General features: G+C 38.1%; 2 protein-coding genes across 2 annotated transcripts; both read right to left on the bottom strand.

The window, feature by feature from the left end:
* Positions 1-822: 822 nt before the first annotated feature.
* LOC140877913 (uncharacterized) lies at positions 823-1,365 on the bottom strand. Its single transcript, XM_073281516.1, has one exon. It carries the CDS (start codon positions 1,363-1,365, stop codon positions 823-825), a length of 543 nt encoding a protein of 180 aa, XP_073137617.1.
* Positions 1,366-9,945: 8,580 nt separating this feature from the next.
* On the bottom strand, positions 9,946-26,037 carry LOC140881736 (pentatricopeptide repeat-containing protein At4g04790, mitochondrial-like). Its single transcript, XM_073287281.1, has 17 exons — positions 25,626-26,037; positions 25,482-25,529; positions 24,569-25,189; positions 23,814-23,993; positions 23,294-23,358; positions 22,418-22,525; positions 21,703-21,816; positions 19,731-19,826; positions 19,555-19,653; positions 19,054-19,173; positions 18,218-18,322; positions 17,657-17,821; positions 17,453-17,580; positions 17,292-17,370; positions 16,981-17,198; positions 10,661-10,875; positions 9,946-10,472 (listed from the first exon to the last, which is right to left on the bottom strand). The coding sequence occupies exons 1-17, from the start codon at positions 25,936-25,938 to the stop codon at positions 10,468-10,470; spliced, it is 2,679 nt and encodes an 892-aa protein (XP_073143382.1). The 5' UTR covers positions 25,939-26,037; the 3' UTR covers positions 9,946-10,467.
* Positions 26,038-26,417: the final 380 nt, after the last annotated feature.

Here is a 26,417-nt window from a genome sequence, read left to right as displayed (position 1 = left end):
TAATTTTGAATACGGGTTACTACAAGATCTGTTTTTGAAATGTGGTTTATGTTTTGACATCATAAATTTATGTCTATCTTGACCATATCCAGGCCTATTTGTACTCTTTCCATCTGTTTTGACTTCCTCAAACTTATGAGACAGTCTTCTATACTCAGTAACCATTTCATTTAAAGTAATGATAAGATCTTCTCTAGTAAATTCATCTTAAGTGAAATAAAATACCTTGCCTTCATCTAGTATTTCTGAATCATCCTCTGCCATCAAGCATTTGACAGCTTCATCATCGCTCTCACTTGATGATGTTTCTGAACCAGATGAATCAATATCTGATTCGGCCCATTTGCTATTGTTTTCTTCTGCCATGAGTGTTTTTTGCTCCTTCTTTCTTTTGAAGCTCTTTCTTTATTCTCTGGAAATTTTCTCTTGTGATGTTCTCTTATCGTCCTTCTTCGTTTTTGTGCACCCAACTATGAAATGTCATTTCTTGCCACAGTTGTAGCAAGCTTGATCATCATTGGCAGGTTCCTTTCGTCTGAAACTTGATTTATTTGTGCTTTGGAAGTTCTTATGATTCTTCCTCATGAATTTGCCAGACTTCTTGACAAAAAGTGACATAGCATTGTGGTTAAGTTTATCTACAGTCTTGGCAGTAGATGTTTCTTCTGCTGCTGTCAAGACCTTAGTGACTTGAGGTATAGATGGTTCTTCCTCGATCCGAACTCCCAGCTCAAACTCATAAGCTTTGAGATCAGCAAACAAATCATGTAACTTGATCTTGTGAAGATCCTTAGATTCTCTCATAGCAATTGTTTTAACATCCTATTCACGAGGCAATGCTCTCATTAATTTCAGAGCAACTTCTCTGTTACTGTAGCTTTTGTCCAAGGCATTGAGCTCAATCATTATACCAATGAATCTTTCATCGAACTCATTCATTGTTTCTCCTGGTTTCATCTTAATACTGTCAAATTCTGGATTGCCACCATAAGTTTTTTCTTTCTTCTGATCATTGCCTTCACATAGTTGTGTGAGTTTTTCCCATATTTTTTTTTTCTGTGGTGCAAGTTTTGATCTAGCTAAATATATTTTTATCCATGGTTTTGTATAAAATGCCTCGTTCCACATTGTCCAAATTTGCTTCTTTGTATCTTCGGTTGTCCATTCTGCTCTGGGTTTCTCAATCATTTGAGGTGCACCCTCAGTGACAACAACTACAGTGTTTGCCTTCATAATATTCATTGGCCCATCTGTGATGACATACCACATATCATCGTCTTGAGCAGATAGATGTTCCTGCATACAAATTTTCCAACCGTCATAGTCATCCTTAGAGAACATATAAATTTTGTTAAATGAAGTCATGGCTTATTAAGAGCAGTTCAAGTTTAATCAAATAAATCCGCTTTGAATTTTGATACCACTTGTTCTGATCGAAAGCGTGTGTAGAGGGGGCTGAATACATATATTTTGAGTACTTGAGCTGATTTAACATCTTGTTTGAAAAGTATTTTGCTTAAACCAAAATTTTACTCGAAAGAACCGATCTGATCAGGTGGAAAATATTCCTTGCAAAATCGAATTGTAAAGTCTAAGGGCATATCAAATAGTTGAGTACAGTAAGTAAAGATGAGGGACACAAGATTTTTATGGAAGTTCAAAGCTTTAATCGACTGATTAAACACATTGAACTGACTGAATTTTTTTTATTCAACTTAATAAACCGACTGAAATATATGAGTTAGTTAACTAAAATACTGTAAATGTGTTAAAAATTATGGTTTATAATGTTAGGTTAATGTTATATGACTTAACCAACTGAAATATATGCATTAATCGACTAAGTAAACACATTGAACCAGCTGAAATATTCGAATCAACCGACTGAAATATATGCATTAACCAACTGATTAAGCACATTGAATCAACTAAAATATACGCGTTAACGGGCTAAAGTATATGCATTAACCGACTGATTGTACGCATTAAATCAATTGAAATATTTATAGTAACCAACAAGAATATATGCATTGACCGACTGATCAATGAAAAACAAAACTACCTACCTACAATAATAGACTGAGAAAAAAAGTTGATCAATTGCCAATACAACACACAAAAGGATTAACAACATATTGATATGACAAATTCAACAAAAAACTAATCAACATGAAAGACAACGTAGTTAACGAGAAACAAAACTTGTCTACATAACAGTCTGTCTCTTCGGGATTTTTTTTTCTTGTAATATTCATATCCATGACGTACATTACATTTTTGCGTTCGTTTCCGACCAAACTCTCCAATAGATGGAATTCTTTCCTTCTGTGTTCTACCATATTTCCTCTTGCAGTCGTGTGAAAACACGTCATATTTAATATCATCTGGAATGTTTAATTCATTTACATAGGCACATGATATATGGTATCTACATAAGCAAGAACCCACATTTGAGATGTGTAGTATAGTGTAGTAGCCCGGTTCCATTTTACAAGATTAAGTGATTTTAAACATGTTAAAAAATGACATATAATTTTAAAAGTGTCAAAACATGTTTAAGGAGTCCTTATTTGGTTAAAATAAGTGGAAAATCAAATCTGGAACATCCGAAAATGGTGGGGTAGGTCCCGGGGGTCCCGGAGGACCAAAACCAGTTCGGAAGCATGAGAAACAGTTCGGAGCTATCGGGCAGATAGGAGCTTCCGATCCGAGATAGGAGCTTCCGATCCGAGAACGGAGCTTCCGATCTCAACCAAAAACAGGTGTCAAGGAGATTGAAACACGTGGCCAGATGCGGGAGATCGGAGCTTCCGATCTCGGCCGTCCAAAACGTGGCAAACATGCACCGATCGGAGCTTCCGATCAGGAGATCGGAGCTTCCGATCGTGGCCTATAAATAGGGGTCCGAATCCCTTATTTTTAAGTGCAATTTTCTCTCTCCTCTCCCGGTAATCTCTCTATTTAAGGGCTTTGGGACTCTTTCTTTAAGAGTTGGAGTAGAAAATAGTTTATTTTATAGCGAACAGTTTCCGCAGTAGCAGCCAGGCGGCGGAGCTCTGGCGAGGCATCTAGGAGTCGTAGCTAGGCTATGCCCAGGCTCTGGGGCATGCGACATCAGCGGGCTGACGACGGACGAAGGTATGACTTTGGTTCCCTATAGTAAATAGGGAGTAGGCTATAGTTTAATTAAGGCTTTTAGAGCCTAGTAGGTGATGTTTGGCATGCTAGGTAATGCATGGTTATTTATGCTGTAGTGCTGCATGGTAGGCTTGGACCTAGAGGGGGAGCTTCTAGGATCTGCCTTAGTAAGGTACGGAAGTATTATTCGAGATATCCAGATTGAGTATGCATGTATTATGTGTTTGCATGGATTATGTGATTGCATGTTTTATATGCCTTTATATATAGCATGTCATGACTGTATGTTGCATACATGAGCATATTGAGCTTTTACCTTAGAGGTATCCTGTAGTAGGGCACTCACCCTACGAGTTTGTGGATGGTTGGATACGTAAGTCTTGTGTCAGGTCACCTTTATGGTTGGACACATGTACTAGTATCAGGTCACCATTATCCACTGGGTATATGAGCCACCTCCTGATGCGACGGCGCAGCGTGCTATATACCCTGGGCCCGGTCTATGAGCTTGTTTCTTGACCTGAGAGTCTTGGTACCCAGTTCACTTGCATACATGCACACATAACACCGTATACTCATACTCTCGTACTGAGCATGTTAGGCTCACTTCCGGTTATTTTTTGTTGGCTGGATGCCCTATTCCATGGGGCAGATGCAGGTAGTTCTCCCGGAGACAGGGAGGTTAGGTGGTGACCAAGGCTGGATAGCGGGGTTGACCACTAGGTTTTGCTTACCTGGTATTTGACTTACTTTAATTCCGCAGTTTCTCTGATTAAGATTATTTTATTAATTAATTGCATGCTTAAGTTCTGATTAGTAGGTGATCACGGTGCGGGTCACTACATTTATGGTATCAGAGCATGCAATAAGATTCTTTGGAACATAGTATTGATTTTGGGTTATCCTTTGTAGGATTACAAGTTGGATTCAATAACGATAGCAGTATCAGGAATTGGAATAGCAGGATGTCTAGGCTTTTCCAAGATCGTCATTGCCAAGGTTGGCAGCGGAGGATCGTATTATGTGGATCCCAGCAGGATTGAGCTGGAAGAGAAGATCCAGTTTTCAACGCCAGGCACTTCTCCAGGTTGAACGGAATGTGTGAAATGTAGTCATCCATTCTAAGTCGACCAAGGAAGCCACCCCGGAAGACTCTTCACTAGTAGTTGGAGAGATTGACGGGAAAATCTTGTCTCATCTACCAGATAAGGAACCCAACAATATTGGAAGGATCCGATAGATTAGCAAGATTTTATCTTTGAGATCTTGCGATGAAGAAGGTCTGCTGACCTGAGGAAAACTTCATGTTCAAGATCAGTAGACGAAATGAAAGACTTCCGCAAGAGTTTAAATACTGTATTCTTTTGTAAACAGTATTTCAGTTGTAATCAGATGTATTAAAGATTTCAGTATTTGATGTACTCAGTTATTGTTGTATTGTACATCTTTCAGTGTAATCTTTTGATTAAGTTATGTATTACATGAGATTGTAATAAAGATTGTATTAGAACCTGGATTTGTCGTTCAAGTGTTGTAATCTTTGAGATTAACTTGGTTATTTTGAATAAAAAACTGATCATTGTTTTAATGAGTACTTGTGATTTTGCATGTTTTCAATGAATAGTTCTAGATGTTTTACCTAGAATATTCTAGTAAACCAAGTGTTTTCAGAGATGATGTGATTCATCAGGATGCATGAATGTTTGTTCTAGACGGATTTATTTAGAACAGTTGGCTGTTTTGATCTTTTTAGGTTGTTACCTAGTGGTAATGGATTTTCATCAGGATGATAGACTAAGTAATACCAAGAGTTGTGGATTGTGACCAGTACTAGACGTAAGGAAGCGCGACCCTTAGTCGGTATTACTCTGGAAGTTTTCTTACTTCAGAGGTTGTTTTGGAGGCCTTTGTGCTCCATAGACTATATAGGGAAGGCTACTCAGTCTTGAAATTTGGCACTGTCACAGCAGGGTATGACTTTGGATAGGACAGATACCAGGTATGATATCAAGGTTTAGTTATCCTCTGTTTGAGATACAGATGTTCCGTTGTCAGAACAGTCTTGGAATAGATTTTTCCTTGACAAGTAATTGTTCTAAGTAGATAAGTTTTGATCTAGATTTATGATTTCAAAGATTATTTGAATTCATATTCAACAGGATTTAATTATCAGATGTTTGCAAACTCGGGATTTGAGTTGTGCCTCTACATATAATTTTCCTTGACCAGTGATTTTGGTCCAGATAAGAATATTTCATAATATCAGAGACTCGGGGATGAGTTATGCCAGGATGCTCTTGACTGTCGGGATTCGAGATGGTATAGTAAGTGCGACCTTATGCCGGCATACTCTCGAAGGATTCTTTTGTTCCAGTTTGGCATTATAGGAAGGCTTACCTCAGTCTCGTTGTATGTACAGTCATAGCAATGGGTATAACTATAAGGAAAATATTCAGGATTTATTTGAGTCTTCTGGAATTGCATTTGGTGCTGGATTAGTGCCAAAGAGATTGTGGTGAGTTATTGTCTGACTTTATCAGAGATACAAACTTTGGTTTTCGTGGACAGAATAGTCTTGGAAAGGATTCCTTGACAAGTGAATATTCTGAACGGATAGTCCTCGCATGTGATACTGGGGGAGAACCAGGAGGTTTTACCAGTATTGTCTGATTCTATCAGAGGTATAATTAGTGATCAAGATCTTGATTACAAGATGAACAGAAAATTCTAAGTCATGAATCTACTTAGGTAAGTTTCCCTGTAAGAATTGGAATTTTATTAATGGGTTATCAAGCAAAGATGAGAACACTGGGATGACTTATACTGGGAGACGTGAACTATGATCATTGCGACAGTTACGTTAAAGTATAATTTGGTGTCAGTTTGATAACTTTGAAAGGATACTCGATTCTATTGACAGATGTCATGAGCCTGCTAAGTCACAGCGTGGATGCGACAATATAAGAATTCACTTGGATAGTGGAAAGATGAACATTTAGATGTTCATGTATGTTTTGAAATGGTCAGTTAAACTGGTGCAAGTTTGGTGCCTAGTGACTATTTGCAATTATTTGTCTGAGGTTGATACAGATGTTATAACCCGTGATTGGGGAGCTAAATATTCTTTTGCATAAAGAATGATTAGAATTATTCACTTTTTGATAGACTGAAAAGATGAGTAGAGTACTCAGATATTCAGTTCTCAGGAATGATTTGCAGTAATTCTGGGACTTCAGTGTCAGAAATTAATCTAGCAAGCGTTTGAATTTTAATGAATACTAACAAGATAACATCAAGTGTTTAGACAAGGAAAAAGGACAGCAGCTGAGATCTAAGGTTATCAAATCCAGCGGGATTGTTGTCACTGATTTTTCTTTTCAGGATGTCTAATGGATGCATTGATAAGTCTGATTCGATGAGATCGATTCAGGGGTTTTTGCTAAGTTGTATTGTTTTTAGGACTTTGCCTAAGAGGGATGAAACGGTTTTGTTCATCTAGTAGTGCAAGTCAGGGTTCAACAAGAAATGATTATCCGTGAGAGGATAAGCAATATTCTCATTTTCAGGTGTTATCTGAAGTTATGAGATGGGTGTCAATATAAATTGGCACTAGAGATTGCACTAATCGATTTGTTAATCAACAGAATAATTTTATTGATGTTTTCCAAGAAGAAAACCTGAGAGGTTCAAGAAATCAAGAATTGTGGACAACGACGGTGTCACAATTTTTATGACAAGTGTTAGTCATAAAGTATACGAATCCTTTCGGTGTAGAAAAATTTGCGTCTGAGGTTCTTTCTGGTGGAAAGGAATGAAGAAAAATGTGTATTAGTATGCTTTTATATGTTTGGCGTATCAGTAGGTCAAGGCAGAACACTGACAACTTGGAGGATTGCTTCACAGTTTATCCATTCCTGAGTGGAAATGGGAGTTGATCATGATGGACTTCGTGACCCATTTACCGATGAGCTCGAGGAATTGTGATGCTATTTGGGTTGTGGTGAACCGACTCACCAAGTCAGCACATTTCATTCCTTATAACCGAGATTTCAGTTTTGATAGGATGGCACGATTGTACATCTAGGATATTGTTTGATTGCACGGAGTGCCTGTGAGCATAGTCAGCGATCGAGATCCCAGGTTTACTTCCAGGTTCTGGGGGAGTCTTCAGCGCGCTATGGGTACTACTCTTAGTTTGAGTACAACATATCACCCAGAGACTGACGGGCAGTCAGAGCGCACGAATCGTACTCTTGAAGACATGTTGCGAGCATGTTCTATGGATTTTGGTCCAGCATGGCAAGATCAGTTGTCATTGATTGAGTTCGCGTACAACAACAATTACCATCGCAGTATTGGGATGGCTCCGTTTGAGGCGTTGTACGGGCGATGATGTCGTACTCCACTGTTCTGGGAGGAAGTGGGGGAGCGACAGGTTGAGGGACCAGAGTTAGTCCAGCAAGCTGTTAATATTGTTGGACAGATCAAGAAGAGAATTAAGGTTGCGCAGGATCGACAAGCTAGCTATACGAATGTCAAGCGCAGACCTTTACAGTTTGAGGTGGGTGAGAAAGTATTCCTGAAAGTCTCACCATTTCGCAGGATTTTGAGATTTGGTTAAGCTATCTCCTAGGTTTATTGGTCCATTTGAAATATTGGAAAGTGTTGGAGATCTGGTTTACAGGTTGGCTTTACCCCCGTATTTGTCTAAGTATCCACGACGTGTTCCATGTTTCACTGTTACGACGATATGTGGCGGATGAGTCTCATATCTTACAGCCGTCTGAGATACAGTTGAACTTGGATTTGATATACGTGGAGAGACCTTTGCGTATAATAGGTCACAAGGATAAGGTGTTACGCAACAAGACCATTCCTCTTGTTTCTAGTTCAGTGGCAGCGCCGAGGCACTAAGGAGGCCACTTGGGAACTTGAGAGTCGTATGCGTACAGATTATCCAGAGCGATTTTGAATTGTTGTATTTTCAGGTTGTAACTTGTAAAATGAATCAGTTTGAATAAAAGATATTTATTCAATATTTTACTGCATTCAGTACTTAAGATTGTTCGAGGACGAAATATCTTAAGTAAGGGGAGAATGTAGTAGCCCGGTTCCATTTTACAAGATTAAGTGATTTTAAACATGTTAGAAAATGACATATAATTTTAAAAGTGTCAAAACATGTTTAAGGAGTCCTTATTTGGTTAAAATAAGTGGAAAATAAAATCTGGAACGTCCGAAAATGGTGGGGTAGGTCTCGGGGGTCCCGGAGGACCAAAACCAGTTCGAAAGCATGAGAAACCGTTCGGAGCTACCGGGCAGATCGGAGCTTCCGATCCGAGATAGGAGCTTTCGATCCGAGAACGGAGCTTCCGATCTCAACCAGAAACAGGTGTCAAGGAGATTGAAACACGTGGCCAGATGCAGGAGATCGGAACTTCCGATCCTGCGATCGGAGCTTCCGATCTCGGCCGTCCAAAACGTGGCAAACATGCACCGATCGGAGCTTCCGATCGTGGCCTATAAATAGGGGTCCGAATCCCTCATTTTTAAGTGCAATTTTCCCTCTCCTCTCCCGGTAATCGCTCTATTTAAGGGCTTCGGGACTCTTTCTTTAAGAGTTGGAGTAGGAAATAGTTTATTTTATAGCGGACAGTGTCCGCAGTAGCAGCCAGGCGGCGGAGCTCTGGCGAGGCGTCTAGGAGTCGTAGCTAGGCTATGCCCAGGCTCTGGGGCATGCGATATCAGCGGGCTGACGACGGGCGAAGGTATGGCTTTGGTTCCCTATAGTAAATAGGGAGTAGGCTATAGTTTAATTAAGGCTTTTAGAGCCTAGTAGGTGATGTTTGGCATGCTAGGTAATGCATTGTTATTTATGATGTAGTGCTGCATGGTAGGCTTGGACCTAGAGGGGGAGCTTCTAGGATCTGCCTTAGTAAGGTACGAAAGTATTATTCGAGATATCCAGATTGAGTATGCATGTATTATGTGTTTGCATGAATTATGTGATTGCATGTTTTATATGCCTTTATATACAGCATATCATGACTGTATGTTGCATACATGAGCATATTGAGCTTTTACCTTAGAGGTATCCTGTAGTAGGGCGCTCACCCTACGAGTTTGTGGATGGTTGGATACGTAAGTCTTGTGTCAGGTTACCTTTATGGTTGGACACATGTACTAATATCAGGTCACCATTATTCACTGGGTATATGAGCCACCTCCTGATGCGACGGCGCAGCGTGCTATATACCCTAGGCCCGGTCTATGAGCTTGTTTCTTGACCTGAGAGTCTTGGTACCCAGTTCACTTGCATACATGCACACATAACACCGTATACTCATACTCTCGTACTGAGCATGTTAGGCTCACTTTCGGTTATTTTCTATTGGCTGGATGCCCTATGCCCATGATAGCGGTCCCGGCATATGAGAAGGACGATGTGTACCATGAATTTGATCCGGATAATCATTTAGATATATCGAAGGAAAAGGAAGAAGATGTTGATTTTGAGTCCGATGATGAGAGGATTACGAATGTTGTTAATGGTGCATATGTTAATGATTTAAAAGATTAGTTATGTTTAATCTTGTACTTACTGACATAATGTCCTAGTGGGTTGAAACTTGAAATTTTAAAGTTGGTTTTTTTTGTCAAAGTAATTATATTACTTTGTTAGTATTAATATGATGATGAATCTTTATTAATTATCTTGTTAGTTAGAACTTATATATTTATTTGAACCTTGTATAGATGGTATTATATTTATGAATTTTTTTTATGCACAGATTATTTAATTACACATCTTACATAAAAAATCATGACTATTTTTTATTATATTGCATGACTAAATATGATTATATATTAAAAAAATGCTAAAAAAAATTCAACCGCCTAGGCCGCGGTGACGGGACGGTCCTCCTGCCACCGCCTCCCGCCATTTACAACACTGAAATTTTGTGAAGGAAAAGTTGAGAAGTGCTTCCTCGAAGCTCTCCCAAACACTACCTTAATCGAATAGTTTAGGATTGATGGCACATCTGCTTCTTGACTGATGCAACAAGTACTTCCAGTATGGGAGTAAATGTGAGTCTAACTCAGCCAAATATCAACCAAGTGATTTCCTATCCCTACAATATTCACACACAACCCCTTTTGCTGAGACTAGCCTCTTGTGACTTGCTTGCTCACCATCGATAAAATCACAAACAGGCCAGAGAACTGTAAAAAATGTGGCGCCTGGTCGTTAAGAACACACATTGTTCAATTTCTCTGCCGATTCATCTTCACATAAATTTCTCAAAACATTTTCTTGAATATTGTTTGTCAACCTGTAAAGGTAAAAAAAATGGCTGTAAATAGCAGACTCAAAAACTTCACTAACACGAGCATAATTGGGTAGAAGATAGCAAGAACATGCAACCAACCAATGGTCCAGTACCTTTATATGTGTCCATGTGCGAAAAATAATAATAATAATAATAATAAAGAAGAGCTCACAGAATCATTAAAAATACACCTTTGTTTCCTGGTCTGGTTTCTAAACCATCTAGCAACCCCAAAACTGCTGCTAATGCCTTCTTTTTCTTTTGATTCTTTCCAGATGAGGGTTTCAGGTATGTTCTTTGGCATGCTTGGATGACGCATAGGACATGGGGGTCGTCTTTTGATATCTTATTAAGGATTTTCGCCGCAGATACTCGCTCTCCTGAAGCCAGAAGAGCCTGGTACATCCTGCAAGATTCACAATTTAGGATCTGCAATGAGTTGCTAGCTAGTATATAATATAATCTGAATCATTATATTTCTCTCGCAGATGGGATTTATTATAAGAATCAGGATATTCATAGTCTGATTCACTCAAATTAACTGCAAGGTAAACTTTTCTAAACTAAAGTGTATACTTGGTATAAATACCCCCTTGAGATATATGAGACTAAATCTGTGTCCAATCAATTTGGTATCAGAGCCCAAGGGAAAAAGAATAATTCCGCTGTTATTCTCTTTTTTTTTTCCTCCAAAAAACTATAGCCTCCAACTCCTTGATCTTTCATCTTATGAGTTTCATGCCATGTCTTAACACACATACATAAATATTCCCAGCAGAAAGAAGAAATCCATGGTAAATGTTAACGAGGCTTCTTTTCCGACCATTAAGATCAAGTTAGATAATAGATGGTACTAATTATTGCGTTTGGTTTCAAATTATGGACTCATATCTGCGATAGAAGGAAGAAAAGATATAGGGCAAACAACAATTTGCACCCATATGAAAACCCAATAAAGGCACATAACCCCTTATATAAACTTAAGGATAATTTAAAACCTTGTGTTTTATAAAATCAGACAGTAAAATCCTTACAAATGGGACAAATGCGCCTGACTTTAAATTACAGGGTTGTAAACCCTTTAGGTTTCTTATTTACAGGGGTGATAATTGCAATCGACGAAGAAATCACTCTATTCCAGCATGGAGGTCATCCTCTTTCAGAATATTACAACAAATGAAGTTAACGTTCTCGAAACTTGATTACCATTGGCCCAATTATATGAAGTGTCCAAGGTATTGAGAAATTGAGTTGCAGGTGTAGATCACAATTTGGATGAAGTAAGCAGGTCTGTTTTGGATACCTCTCCCCATTCAAGTCTAGATATGCACCACATAAGCAAGTTCATCAAGAAGCACAAAAGCAAGTTGCATGGGATTAGACAGACATCTGGAGCAATATTTGTCTTCTCAATCCACAACGTACGGTTTGCAAGCTTTTTTCGAAAGTGGTGACTGACAGCATGTTTGCGGAGCAAGTAATCTTAAAATGAGCTCTACGTTTACTAGAGCTATTGCCTGACAGACAAATAGGATTCCCAACTAGATGCCTGTTCAATGCTTGCCTAAAACTAATGCAAAGAAGCACTATCTAAGTAGAGATACTAGGAAACACTCCGTAAAGGATACGAAAAGGGGTTCACAAGAATACTGTTGTATCGTGTAGACAGTGCCTACTGAGGGGGAATCAACTCTAAAATATTCTATCAAGGCATATGATAACTCGTATTTTGGTATCATGGTGAACCGAACAAAACAATACAGACAAGCCTGTAAACACTGACGACACTATCATTGTGAGAAGTTATTTATGTATATAATTATGATATAATTATTCATATATTCTAGTCATAGTCAATAGGTAAGTTTCCTTTTTTAGAGGATCTTAAAATCTCAGGGAATTATTATTGATTCCTATTGTTGTATATATATATGCTGTTCTTGTGTCCTAATAATTCATTCAGAATTGTTGAGCATCAATTCTTTTATGGTATCAGAGTCATTCCGATCCATTCTTTAGAAAAAAAATGGCGTCTGAAACACCAAAGGTCGAGTCTTCTGAGAAAAACAGCCATTTCACTGTAGCCTCAGGACAAGCTCTAGGAGATATGACTCCATCTCTAGTCATTACTACTCACAAGTTGAACGGATTGAATTTTCTGCAATGGTCTCAATCTGTGAAACTGTTTCTCCAAGGCAAAGGAAAATTCGGCTATCTTACAGGTGACAACCCGATGCCCGAACCCACTGCTGCTACGTTTAAGACATGGGAAGCCGAAAATTCAATGGTCATGGCTTGGCTTATTAACTCCATGGATCCAGCCATTGGGAAATCCTATTTGTTTCTTCCATCTGCTCAAGATTTGTGGGACTCAGTCAAGGCGACAAACTCCGATGTCGGGAATGCCTCACAGATGTTCGAACTAAAAACCCAGATCCGCCAGACGAAGCAGGGATCCCGACTGTCACAGAGTTATACAATCAGTTGGTGGGATTGTGGCACGAGAGTGATCTCTACGTTGACTTCGAATGGCACTGTGCTACTGACAGGCTCCACTTCCAGAAACTTCAGAATATTGAGCAGGTCTTCGACTTCCTTTCAAGCCTCTCTAAGGACCTCGATGATGTTAAAGGTCGTGTCCTCGGCCGATCTCCCTTTCCAAACATCCAAGAGGTGTTTGCTGAAGTTCGTCGAGAGGAAAGCCGGAGAAAGATCATGTTAAAAAATGTTGCTGCCCCTCACATTTCAGAAACATCTGCGTTGGTTTCCCGGTTTGAAGATCAGCCTCGTCGCGCTGGTAGGCCCTGGTGTGACAATTGCAAGCGTCTGGGTCATACCAAGGACACCTGCTGGAAATTGCATGGTCGTCCTCTTGATTACAAATCATCTCGTCCTCCAAGAGACAACAAAGCTCTCCACACCGTTGCTGCCTCCAGTCAAAGTAACGAATCATTGTCAAATGAATCTCCTCTCTCCAACAGAGAACTTCTGGAGCAAGTGTACAAACTCCTATCTGCCTCTCAGCCCATTAATCACTCCTCTTCCACGTCCTGCGTACAACAAGGTAATCACCCGGTTGCTCTAAATGTCAATCAAGGAAATTTCAGTCCTTGGATTATTGACTCTGGAGCTTCCGATCATATGACCTATGACTCCCATATGTTTTCAACCTATGTTCCTAGTTCGGGTAATCTTAGGGTCACCTTAGCCGATGGTACACCATCCACTATTGCAGGTAAAGGTTCCATAGTTATATCTCCATGTTTAACCCTACAATTTGTACTCCATGTTCCAAAATTATCCTGCAATCTCATTTCTGTAACCAAGCTCACAGCTGATCACAATTGTGTAGCTAAATTTCTTCCTAATCTCTGTGAAATTGAGGAATAGGGCTCGGGGAGGACGATTGGCAGTGCTGAAAGACATGGGGGGCTTTATTACTTCAAGAGACCTAATCTTCTAAATGGACAAGCTCTGCAAAGTAGTAGTAGTCCTTTTTCTTTCTCTTGTGACTCTGAAATAATGTTGTGGCATCAAAGATTAGGTCACCCGAGTTTTGGTTATTTAAAACACATGTTTCCCTCTCTATTTATTAATAAAAATCCATCTATGTTTCAATGCGACGTGTGTCAAATGGCTAAACATCACCGATCTTCTTTTCCACCTCACGTGTACCAAGCTTCTAAGCCTTTCTCACTCATACACAGTGATGTGTGGGGACCATCTAAGGCTACTAATCTCACTGGAACTAGGTGGTTTATTACCTTTATCGATGATCATTCACGATGTTGTTGGGTTTATTTATTAAAAGACAAATCCGAGTCCATCCAAGTGTTCAAATATTTTCATACCATGGTGAAAACTCAATTCAACACCAATATTCAGACCTTACGAACGAATAATGGGGGTGAATTTTTTAGCCTAGTATTGGGTGACTATCTTTTAGAACACGGGATCATACATCATAGCTCTTGTACACATAGTCCTCAGCAAAATGGTGTTGCCGAACGGAAAAATAGACATTTACTCGAGATTGCTCGAGCCTTAATGTTTAATTGTCACGTTCCTAAATACCTATGGGGCGATGCTGTTCTTACAACAACATATTTGATCAATCGGATGCCCTCAAAAGTCCTTAAATATGCAACCCCTCATCAAACACTCACCCAATCTTCCCCCGACAATCGGTCCTTCAGTCATCTACCCTCAAAAATATTCGGGTGTACTGCCTTTGTTCATGTACATCAACCAGGTCGGAGCAAACTTGATCCACGAGCTGTTCGTTGTGTTTATTGGGTATTCAGCCACACAAAAGGGTTACAAATGCCTAGGCCCCATCACAAAAAGAATCTATGTTAGTGCCGATGTTACTTTCTTTGAGAATCTACCGTATTATCCCAAATCTTCCCTTCAGGGGGAGACAAAATCCTATGAAGGTAATTTTTGGGAATACGGGGAGATAAACTCGAGTGTGTCTAATCCTAGGAGTCCATGTCTGCCAACCATAGATTTTGTCCAGGACAACATTCCTAATACACTTGAATTGGTTGATCCTCCTACTACTAAATCGCCGGAACTTCGTGTTTATTCTAGGAGAACAGGTACTCGAAGGGAGCCTCCCATAATCTCAGAGCTGCTATCATCCGATCCGGGTCTTCAACAAGGTAACCCTTCATCTCTTTCTCTTTGTGACAGTCCTAACACTCCTATTTCTGTACATCCAGCCCCTGAACTGCCCATTGCTCAAAGAAAAGGCACTAGGACTTGCACAAAAGTTCCTTTATATCTCCTTGCCAAGTTTGTGTCCTCATCCAACCTATCTGGAAAATTCAAAGCCTTCATATCTCAACTCACTGATGAACAGATTCCAGAAACAATACAGGAAGCGAGCATGGTTTGGAAGATTTGCAAAGTGTGTTACGGGGTTCGGGTACACTCAATCTCAATCTGATCATACCTTATTCTTCAAACACTCAACAACTCACAAAGTCACAATTCTTATTGTCTATGTTGATGATATCATTTTAACCGGAGATGACCTTGATGAGATGAGAGATTTAAAGAATAAATTGGCAAGAGAATTTGAAATGGAGGACCTCGGAAATTTGAAGTTTTTTCTTGGCATGGAAGTGGCTCGGTCTGGAAAAGGAATTGTAATTTCTCAACAAAAATATATCCTTGATCTTTTTAGAGACACTGGATATCTTGGATGTAAGCCTGCTCCAACTCCCATGGATCCTTATATAAAATTCAGCCAAAAGAAAGAAGAAGCTACTGTGGATAAAAAGAAATATCAACGGTTGGTTGGACGATTGATATATTTGGCTCATACTAGACCCGACATTGGACATGCTGTTGGAGTCGTTAGTCAATTTATGCACTCACCAAACCGAGAACATCATGAAGCAGTAATTAGGATTCTCCGATATCTCAAAGGATGTCCAGGAAATGGCCTGATTTTCAGGAAGCAAAGCACTCAATCTCTAACTGCCTATACCGATGCGGATTGGGCAGGATCATCAATTGATCGAAGATCAACCTCCGGCTACTGTACTTATGTGTGGGGTAATTTGGTGACTTGGAGAAGCAAAAAACAAGGAGTTGTTGCACGAAGTAGTGCAAAGGCAGAATTTCAATCTATGGCACATGGGGTTTGTGAACTTCTTTGGCTTCGACGGATCATTCAGGAGTTGAAACTTCCTATGGACTCACCAATGAGGCTCTTATGCGACAACAAAGCAGCCATTAGTATAGCCCATAATCCTGTCCAACATGATCGAACAAAACATGTAGAGATTGATCGACACTTCATTAAAGAGAAGTTGGAGAATAATGAGATTTGCATGCCTTATGTCCCTTCAAAAGACCAGGTGGCAGACATTCTAACTAACAGTCTTCATCAGCCTATGTTTCGAGAAATGGTTAGCAAGCTGGGAATGTTGAACATTTACTCTCCAGCTTGAGGGGGAGTGTGAGAAGTTATTTATTATATAATTATGATATAATTATTCATATATTCTAGTCATAATCAATAGGTAAGTTTCCTTTTTTAGAGGATTTTAGAATCTCAGGGAATTATTATTGATTCCTATTGTTGTATATATATATGCTGTTCTTGTGTCCTAATAATTCATTCAGAATTGTTGAGCATCAATTCTTTTAATCATGCCTTTAGATAGTTCTCACATTATCTCATAGAAACTTTCAAAATTTGAAATCCAACTCAAACATAAAATATACAAGTCATTGGAAATAGACTAGGTAAACATTCCGATGGAAAGCGATAATTTTGAACTTGAATCTGTTAGATATATATTGGATGCCTCTGCATTGCAAGAACAGACAGTTTGCAGTTCCCATGGTCTTGGCTTCTTCACTAGTTCACCACTTCACCTCCTTTTTACTAAGTCCGGTGATAGTAGAATAGGACTCCTAAGTTGAAACTTTATCCTAAAAAACCTAGATGATTAAAATGAAAGTAGTAATAGCAGAAGAATTCAAGAAGCCTCACCTTACAAAACTTAAAACATTGTACGGCAGGCCAGCTTTCTCATATTCTTCCCAAATAGCAAACGAAGTTTTGGCATCCTTGCAATTCACACAAGCACTCAGGAGAAAATCAAGACTTTTCCTTGAAGGGTGAACGCCTAATTCGGTCTTAATGGCTTGAAGTAAATTAAGACCAAATTGCATGTCCTTGCCCTCTTTCTCCACAATAAAGCAAAATACCTACTCCATAACATGTGTCAATGGGAACATTAAATTCAAGATATAAAGTTTCAACCACTTCTTGCAAGATGATGGGAAAAACAAGGTCAATACCTCATCAAACAGAACTTCTGTAGCAACTTGACAGTTGCTGAATTTATCCTTGACTTGCTTGAGTAAATCAAGAGTAGATCTGAGACGAGCAAAACGATCATAACCTAGTGGATTTACAGAATCAAATATCATGAAAATCGTAACGAAAAAACAAAGAGAACCTTAGGTGTTCATGCCGAACACAATACGATATGACCCTGAAGCAGGCATCAACCCAATAAGGTGAGCTGGTCAATTCCTCGAGCAGCTGAAGCAATCTATTCAATTCTCCTTTGGATTGAAAATGTTCCTGCAAAAAATCATGAAATTTGATGTGTTTGTTCATAAAACAAGTTGAATTTTAACAACGAGCTAAAGCAGCTTACAATAAGACATCTAATAGCTTTAGGGTCCAGGTGGCAATCAGCTTCTTTTATCTCTTCATACAGTTCAAGAGCACCAGATAACTGCCCATGGGATGCAAGAGCGCTAACAAGAGCACCCTTAATTTCATTTAAGTTCTTCACTGGAATTCTTTTGTCAAAGATAACCTACACAGAGATCAACAATTATGTAAAAACTGGATGCAGGGGTGAAGTTGTATCCAAGCCTGTGACCACTTTGTCGCTCTTTAGTAAGGTAGAAGATGTTTTGTAGGGGAGAACTTAAATGTTCCACCACAACGGAAGGTTTTCGGCTTCTGGATCAGCTTATAAGGTGGGCTTTCTTCTTTGCCTAACGAACAACACTTCTACGGGTGGGTTGGGCCTTATGTACAATTTTGCGCCAGGGATATCCTGGTCAGCCAATCCTAATCTCACTAACTAAGACAAAGCAAGATTATTTCCATTCAGCTACAGGTTTGGTGCTCTAGTCAGCAACCATATTATCAGGAACATTTTATTGGAAAGCATAGCCGAAGCAGAGACCAAAGAGAAACTTCATACCTTCTTAGCCTTATCAAATTCTCCACAGGCAGCATATGCATTCACAAGGGCCATGAAAACCTGCTTTATGGGCTGAATTCCCGCGTCAAGCATGTCATTATAATGCTACAAGCAGACCAACAACAGAAACCATCAGTATAGAATTCTAAGTCGCATGACTTTGGCAACAGAAAATATTGTTCCCCATTAACGGACTAGTTAACCAGGTAGGAAGAGTTGTATACAGAACATAACATCAATATTGCAGAACATCACTGATTCCCCATTAACGGACTAGTTAACCAGGTAAGAAGAGTTGTATACAGAACATAACATCAATATTGCAGATCACTGCTGATTAAAATGCAGATAAAAATAAACATTGAAATCCAGGGAGCTTTCCAGTTGTTCCAGTATATAAAGCATTAGAAAGAAATAGATAGAACTCAAAATAAAATGCAGCTTGTGATTATCTATTTAGACTGGTTGATAACATTTAAATTTTAAAGACAAATCAATTGGGCTCGACTCAACTTTATTTGAAAGTTTGATGAATGTGTGCATGATATTGAAAATTGATATTTTTTGGAGTTGGTGGTCATAGAATGTAAAGTTATGCACAGATTTTACATGAACAGTGCAGTAGATCAGCCTCAAAGCAACCCCAAAATCATATTCACGTGAAAAAGGAAACAATAGTAATTTGTGATAAGCACTAAACATTTTAGTTATTTGTTTTCTGGCATTGAGTCTTTAATTTTATCAACCTCAATGTCCATTGACAAGAGATCCAAACCCACAATGTCCTCTACAGATATATAATTTATAGTTTTGCCGTCACATAATTTAAAGACAACCTCAGTTATATGCTTCTCACTCTGGCTGTTGCTTATCAGACAGGCAAAAGTCATGGCATCTGGTTTCACTTTCGCGTCTTCCATCTGTTCAAGAACATGCATAGCACTAGAGGTGTTTTTCTGCACATTTTGGTAACATAGAATGTCAATAATAAAATGCATAACTGTTGGAAGCAGAACCCACTACAAACAGTTTCGCACGATAAACATAGGCCACAAAATTATCATGTGTGTGAGGGGGTCCAAATGGGATCTGCACAACCGATATCAGATCATTTGACCAAGTATTATAGAAAGCTAGCAAGGAACAATGGGAAATCAGATTCATATCACTGTCCTCATAAACAGGTCAGAGGTAAAACTGTCTTAAAGGTAGGTATCTACTTCTGCAACATGACCGAGGTACAAATAGAAATTAAAAATTTAACCAGCTACACACTATGTCTTTAACAGGTCATTACAAGGGCAAAACATCGGAGCATTCAGAAAGAACAAACCCACCTCACGAAAATATCCAGCCATTATAGCATTGAAAATGCTTGCTGTTGGCATTAACTTCATTGTTAGTATATCACTTATAATTCCATAAGCTCCTTGAAACTGCATTTAGATGTAAAATGAAAACCATAGAAACTGAAACAAATTAAGTACAGCACACTAAAAAAAAGAGACTTAACATCTTTCATCTTCACGCATAGCTGTATCATCAACCTGAAGGTCTCATTATTTGGCTTCAGATCGTGGCAATATATCATTGATTTGATTTGATGAACCTAGAAAAATGGAAAGAGTCAATATCAATTTCATTCCAAGTAGTTTTAATTCCAAAAGTTGACTGATTTATATTAAAAAGAAGAAAAAAAATGAAAATCGAACTAAAAAATGATCAGCGACAAGAGAAAATCCTTAACTTATAATAACCCTCTCACTCTTCTATGAATATTAAAGCTTGAAGCAAAATGCAAAAACTTGATATTTTCAATGACTAACTTGACATAAAAAAGTCAAGTTATTAATTCAAAGCTTTTATCCATGAATTTTCGGAGTTGAATTTCCTTGACTTTGATTTAAGGGGCCTATGCATACTTCCAAACCAAATTTGAAATGAGAGTATTTTAAAAATAATCAACCACATACTTGTCTTCCTACGACTGTCTCAACTTCAGGGCCTTATACCATAAAAATTACTTTCTTCAAAACTCTAACCCCATATATTCTTTTGACTGGGAGATGTAGATTTGAGAACTTTATGTCATGATCCTACCGCATTCATCTGTTTGCAATATATGCATTTCCATTCATCGGTTTGCCAAATTATGCCTTTTCATAAGGAAAATAACATTTACTCGTCATCAAGATCTGCATTTGAACGTTGACTGGACATGCAATTATGCATGTATTTCAAAACTATCCCCTGGGGTATCAAAGCACCATTTTTCGGACAGAACAAATAGAAACCTACTTAAATGATTTGACAGAAATAAAAAATGGTTTTGAAGTGGATTAGAAAATAAAACATGGTTTTGAAGTGGATTAGATTCAAGGTTATCTACATGCCGAGAAAACAATCTATCAGATATTAATACAGCAACCCGGTTTTATTTAAAGGATGATGAAAGATTAGATAAAATTATCCTCATCTCGCGTTTGGTCTGATTTTTAAGATCCATGCTTAGTTTACCTGCCTTGTTATTTATCACACCTTGTTGGTGTGATAGCTCATCTTCTTCCATCATTTTCCACTTACAGAGAAAATTCCATAGAATTGAGCCGAGGCAACTCCTTAGATTCCTCTGAACAGCTTGAATCAGATGGGGCTTTGGTGCCACCATTTTCTTTACGACTGCCACTAAACAAATTTTCTAACCAGCTTCTAAATTCGAGCTCGTGAGGAGCCCCATGGAATTTGCAGTACTTGCATGTTTCTAAAAAGGACAGTTGGGCAGTGGCTAGAGGGTGGTAACAGTGGGACTTCTTGAATCAACCATGGGATTTTGGAGATGAAATCGTACTTGTGAATCAAACAAAAGACAAATGAAGGAGATACAAGGATAAGTTTTGCGTAGAAGAAACAAAGAAAAGAAAATGGTAGGTGGGAGATGGGATTGAACAAAAAGGAGCGAAGGAAGGAAAATGTGCAGTGCAGTAGAGAAAAATGTGCAGTGGGGGGAAAGTGAATAGTGGGGGTTATTTTCCATAAAAATTAAATACACAAAATCATCCATCATATTAAAATCATACCAAACAACACCATATATTTTGTCATAATATATTATTCAGCCATATCTATAAATTTCATTTCACTCATTCAACTATCCTATCATTCAAACCAAGCGGTACCTAAATACACCCATACCCTTGATAAATCTGGCCTCATTTGTTATTTTATTGAAACACGAGTTACATTAAATAAAGGATGACTCCAAGGGACAGATCTACCAAAAATATTTTGAATTGACAGTTATATCCATACAGAAAACCAATTACGATCCTGCTAAAAGGCAAGGAATTTTGAAGAATCCACTCAATCAGATACATTTGAAAGCTTTACAACTGATGAGGAAAAGTGGAAAACAAAGGGGAATGAATATTAAAGTAAAAATGTAAAATCAAAACTTATAAAGAAGGGAAAGCAATAAATTGACATACCAAGTTATATTCACAGCTCCGGTCACATGCATCTAATATGGAATGAAATGACTCTAACGACAAAGTCAAATCAGACCTCCAAGCCTCGTCAGCTAAACTGAGTGCCTCATGTACCTAAACAAAATTTAATAGTAAATTGTAGGGATTTAAGAGAATCGGGCTGGATAAACAAAGATGGGTTATTATTGTGGGACCTAGATAAATTGGGCCTATCCACTTATCAAGAGAATTCTAGTGCCAATAACTTGGAGAAGCAGAAAGGGATTAGGAGAGAGGAAAATAAATTAGGCGGGACTCGGGAGAGAAGGGAAGAGGGATTCATAGATGTTTACTGGGTGCTAGGGGCAAGGAGCATGAGTGTATTCTTCTTGTAAAAGGATTCTAACCTTCGCTGATACAATTCTCAGATTATATTTCATATTAAATAAATCTATTTTCTGTCAAATAAATAAATAAATAAATCTTTCTTTTATATTAATGAATATTTGCAGATTTCATTGTGCTAGGAGATCTAGATCCTAACATAAATCATGCTAGCTGCACAATTGGATCTACAATGCACAAAGAAAACTCCAGACATTATGCAGCAGCACTAAGTTGAGAACCAAGCAACGCTTAGACAGGAGCATGTAGGCAGTAAGCTGACTTAACAATTTCTTTCTTCACGGGGTTTTAGTTTTATCTGAACTAGCTCTCCATAAGCATTGGACCATACCTTGAGGATATCACAAGAATATCTTATGAGCTTCTCATATTGCGCAGAAGTGGGTAAAACTTCCAATTTAGCACGTAATTCATGGAATTTTATGATGACATCGTCAACCTACCTCAGCAAACAAAAGATAATATCAGAAGATGTATTTAAAAAAGAGAAAATCCAATCAAGAAAACCGTGTACATCAAACCCGACATAGAATCTAAAAAGGATTACCAACTCAAACCTGTACACATCAGGTAGCTATATTCATTACGGATCTCCACTCTCAAAGAAAATAAGCACATATACGAACAAAATGTAAAACTACCGCAAATAAAAAATAAATTTATGCATAAAAGCAATGTGGAAAGTGATTGTGTACCAGACAGGAAACTATTTTTGTTAGGCTGTTAAATATGATATATGAACTGAGTAGCAAGAAAAACAACAAATCTCATGAATGGATAACAGACACATTAAATATGTTATATGCATATCGCATCACTTGGTCTGTGCCAAGGGTTTACATTCACACTTATTTTTAAATTCACTACTTAATACGCAACGTTCTTTTCTAACATTACTGCACAATTGTTGCTCCTCATTCACTCATTAAGAACTTAAGAGACAACATAACAGAAGTAATTAGCTAATACGAACCAACACTAGTGGAGTTCCATGTAAATGACTGAAATATGTCACTGTCTGAAGTTCATCCTTGAACAAGATAAACCAAAACAATAGATAAGGGTGGTGTATGGGGAAGAGTATGTGGTAGCTGAAATACTTCAAAAACAACATGCTTCACAATGGAGCAAACTGCTCTCAAGTAAAAGCACTTCAAAATCCATGGAATAAAGAAATTACCAGTAACATTCATGAGAAGTTCCTCACCGCTAAATTTGGAATGCTTATTACATATTCATAGATAAACTTCGAAATGTTTTCTTCACTGATATCTGCATGTAGCAAAATTAGCACATTTGCACGTTAGGATGAGAGCCCAGGAAAATCATAGTCTATCACTCAAAGCCCTCGACAACCCAAATAGACTGCTTCGTGAATCCATTTAGAAGCAAAGAAATCATAAGGTAGACATTCCAAACACAAAGAATAGCAAAGTGGATAGATTTAGTGGACAACTATGGAACTAACCGCGGCACCTATATGCATTCGAATCCATGGTTGCAACAGTTTAAAAACTATTTCCAAGATTACTTGTGGATATCTTTTCTTACTTGCCTAGATTCTTTTTTGCATAATTTGGTGTTTTTTTAGTAACTTTTCAAAAATGGATTACATACTCCAAGATAAAAACATGAAATATTGTGTCTAAGAAACTCTGACTTTTCTTCCAGTAAATTTATGGAAAATTCCTTTATCACAAAAATCTATTGATCATATACTAACTAACCAGTGCTTTTCAGAGCCACCAGGAATTTATCAGCGACAGGCTCCAGCAAAAACTTCCCCAGGGACTTGAAGATATTCACCAAAAGTACATCTGAGGTAACTTTTGTTATGTCGAAAGTATTCAATAGCCTAATTAACTCTTCTTTTCGGCCGCTTTCACACAATGCCAACAATATATTTTCTGCAAGATAATTGTAATGCCAAGATTAGAAAATATGTCTATATGACACAAGCTAAACCCATAATCAAATAAGTGGACATCAAATATAATAATTGAGATAGCTGTTTGTAAAAGATGATTGGCCAAATTTAATTTCAAAATTTATCAAATTTGAAGAAGAAGAAGAATACCAATTCAAATAAAAATACTAGGCTGAAATAATAACCACTTGCAAAAAGGGCTCCAGAAACACTTTGGTCCGCTTCAACGTAGCTCGATTGGATTATAGTTCACTTGCCTTGAAAATTAATTGGCAACACAAGCAGTTAACCTCTGAATTTTAAATTTGGAGGTAAAAACGATGAAAATTTGAAGATCCCACAAATCAATACCAAGGCAGAACCATCACGAACAATTCACTTTAGTATAACATGACCTCAACACTAAAATGCCCTGCTTGGTCCCAGTAAATCCATAGTCTCAACAACACCTAGCAGTCACTAGTGACTGCAAATATTATCATAAAGAAAGACAAAATACAAAACTAAGAGAATCGGGACAAAAAATTAAAGCAACCATAGTAAGAACCAAAATACCTCGAAAAGAAAGTTTATCTTCAGAATTATCATCCACAAAAGCACGACAGAGTTCTTGTATTTTTACTTCATTATTGACTCTAATCCACAATAGCATTTCATAATAAGATAATCGCGAAAGCGTATCAGGGTTCTCGTCTTTGAGGAGGTCAAGGAAGAAAAAGAATTCTTCAACCATGCCAAAATCGGTCAAATACATCAGAAATTGTCCATACGTTTCTTCTTCAATTTTAAAGCCTGTTTCCCTCACCGACTTAAAAATTTGGTGGGCCTTATAGATCTGCTCAAGGGAGGCCTCTTCATCTGTAGCATCCCTAGCTTTCTCTATACAAATTCTAATTAAGGCATTGTATTCCTTCAGGCCAGTTTCCTGTCCAAGTCTCCCAAATATATCAAGGGTAGCATCTGGCCCAAGCTTTGCTCCACACATTTTGACCAACCTACCAAAGCGGCTGGTCTGTGTGTTTTTGAAAACCCATTTCTGCTTCCTCTCTCGTGAGACTTCTTTCCTTCGAAATGATATGTTGTCGTTTGACAATCTTGCCATCCATGGAAAGGTCAAAACATTACCCAGCTGTTGCTCATCCTCGGATTGATCATCCCAATCCAAGTCCAGTTCATCTGCCAGTTAAAAGGAAAAGTTCCATAGATACAATGAGTTGGAAAAGTAGGGCCGGGGAGCTCCATCCAACAAAGATAATGTTTTTACACGGTAATATTAATATTCAATGCAAACACTAAGTTTATAAAGTACTTCTTCAAGAAAAGAGAAAATACTAGAAAATAAAATAAAATTTGCTATAGAAAGATAGATAATATACCAGCATCATTGCAAAATACCACAAATCTACCTCTGCATTCTCCGAGATTAAAAAAAAATGTAACCCGGCATAATATTTAAAAAGATACTCACCATACAATAAACTAGATGCTTCTGTTGCCAGCTGCTTTCCTGATGCATCTATGCCCAAAAAAAAAAAAGCATTGAGTAAGCCTAAGACTCGGATCATAAAATAATCAAGCTCACCAATAAAAAGACAGCGGTTGCAGAAGGTACCATCGACATTCTTACAACCTAGTTGTAAGCCGTCGCTGAAAATATCGTGGAGACTAGAAATCTCAGCAGGCCGAGATGATGGCGGCGCTTTAAAGGTCTTGACGAGGCGTCTGGCTGCTTCGGAGACCGCCGGGGAGGATGAATTAATAGAGGACACGTACTTTTTCAGGGCGGCGTCGTCGGCAGCAGAGGCGACAGATGAAGAGGAGAGCTTCTTCTTGGAGACAGCGGCGGAGGTTTTGGAGCGATTGAGACACAATCTAGCGGCGGAGCGGAAGAGATACGCTAGGTTTTCGGCCGTTGAGGCCGGCATGGGGGCGGTATGTAGAGACGAAATGCATGCGGGAAATGGTCTGTTTGGGTTTTGAGTACAGGAAAGGCGATGCCTTCAGCAATCCAAAAAGGGACCTTTGCTTTAGGCCATTTCCAACCACAAACACCATTTTGATGCAACTTTTGCACTAAAATAGTGCAACTTTTACACCAAAAACACAATATCCATCTCCAACCCATTTACACTAAATCTTACACCAAAAAAAATATTCTCGAAATATTCCTTTTATTTCATATATATTAATTAATTTTATTCAACATATTTTTACAAACTATATAATTAATTTTGCGATTATAAAAAAATATTTTATCGTTAATAAATATTTTTACATATTATCTAAATAATATTTTAATTAATTAAAAAATATTTTATTGTTAATACATATAAATATTAAATTTAAAGTTTATTGTTTAAATATTATTATATAAATTAATTTATAGATAATACAAATTAATATA

The sequence above is a fragment of the Henckelia pumila genome, chromosome 2 (genome assembly GCF_033568475.1).
Source record: "Henckelia pumila isolate YLH828 chromosome 2, ASM3356847v2, whole genome shotgun sequence".
NCBI classification, from domain to species: Eukaryota; Viridiplantae; Streptophyta; class Magnoliopsida; order Lamiales; family Gesneriaceae; genus Henckelia; species Henckelia pumila.
This window is presented reverse-complemented; position numbering and strand designations above follow the sequence as displayed.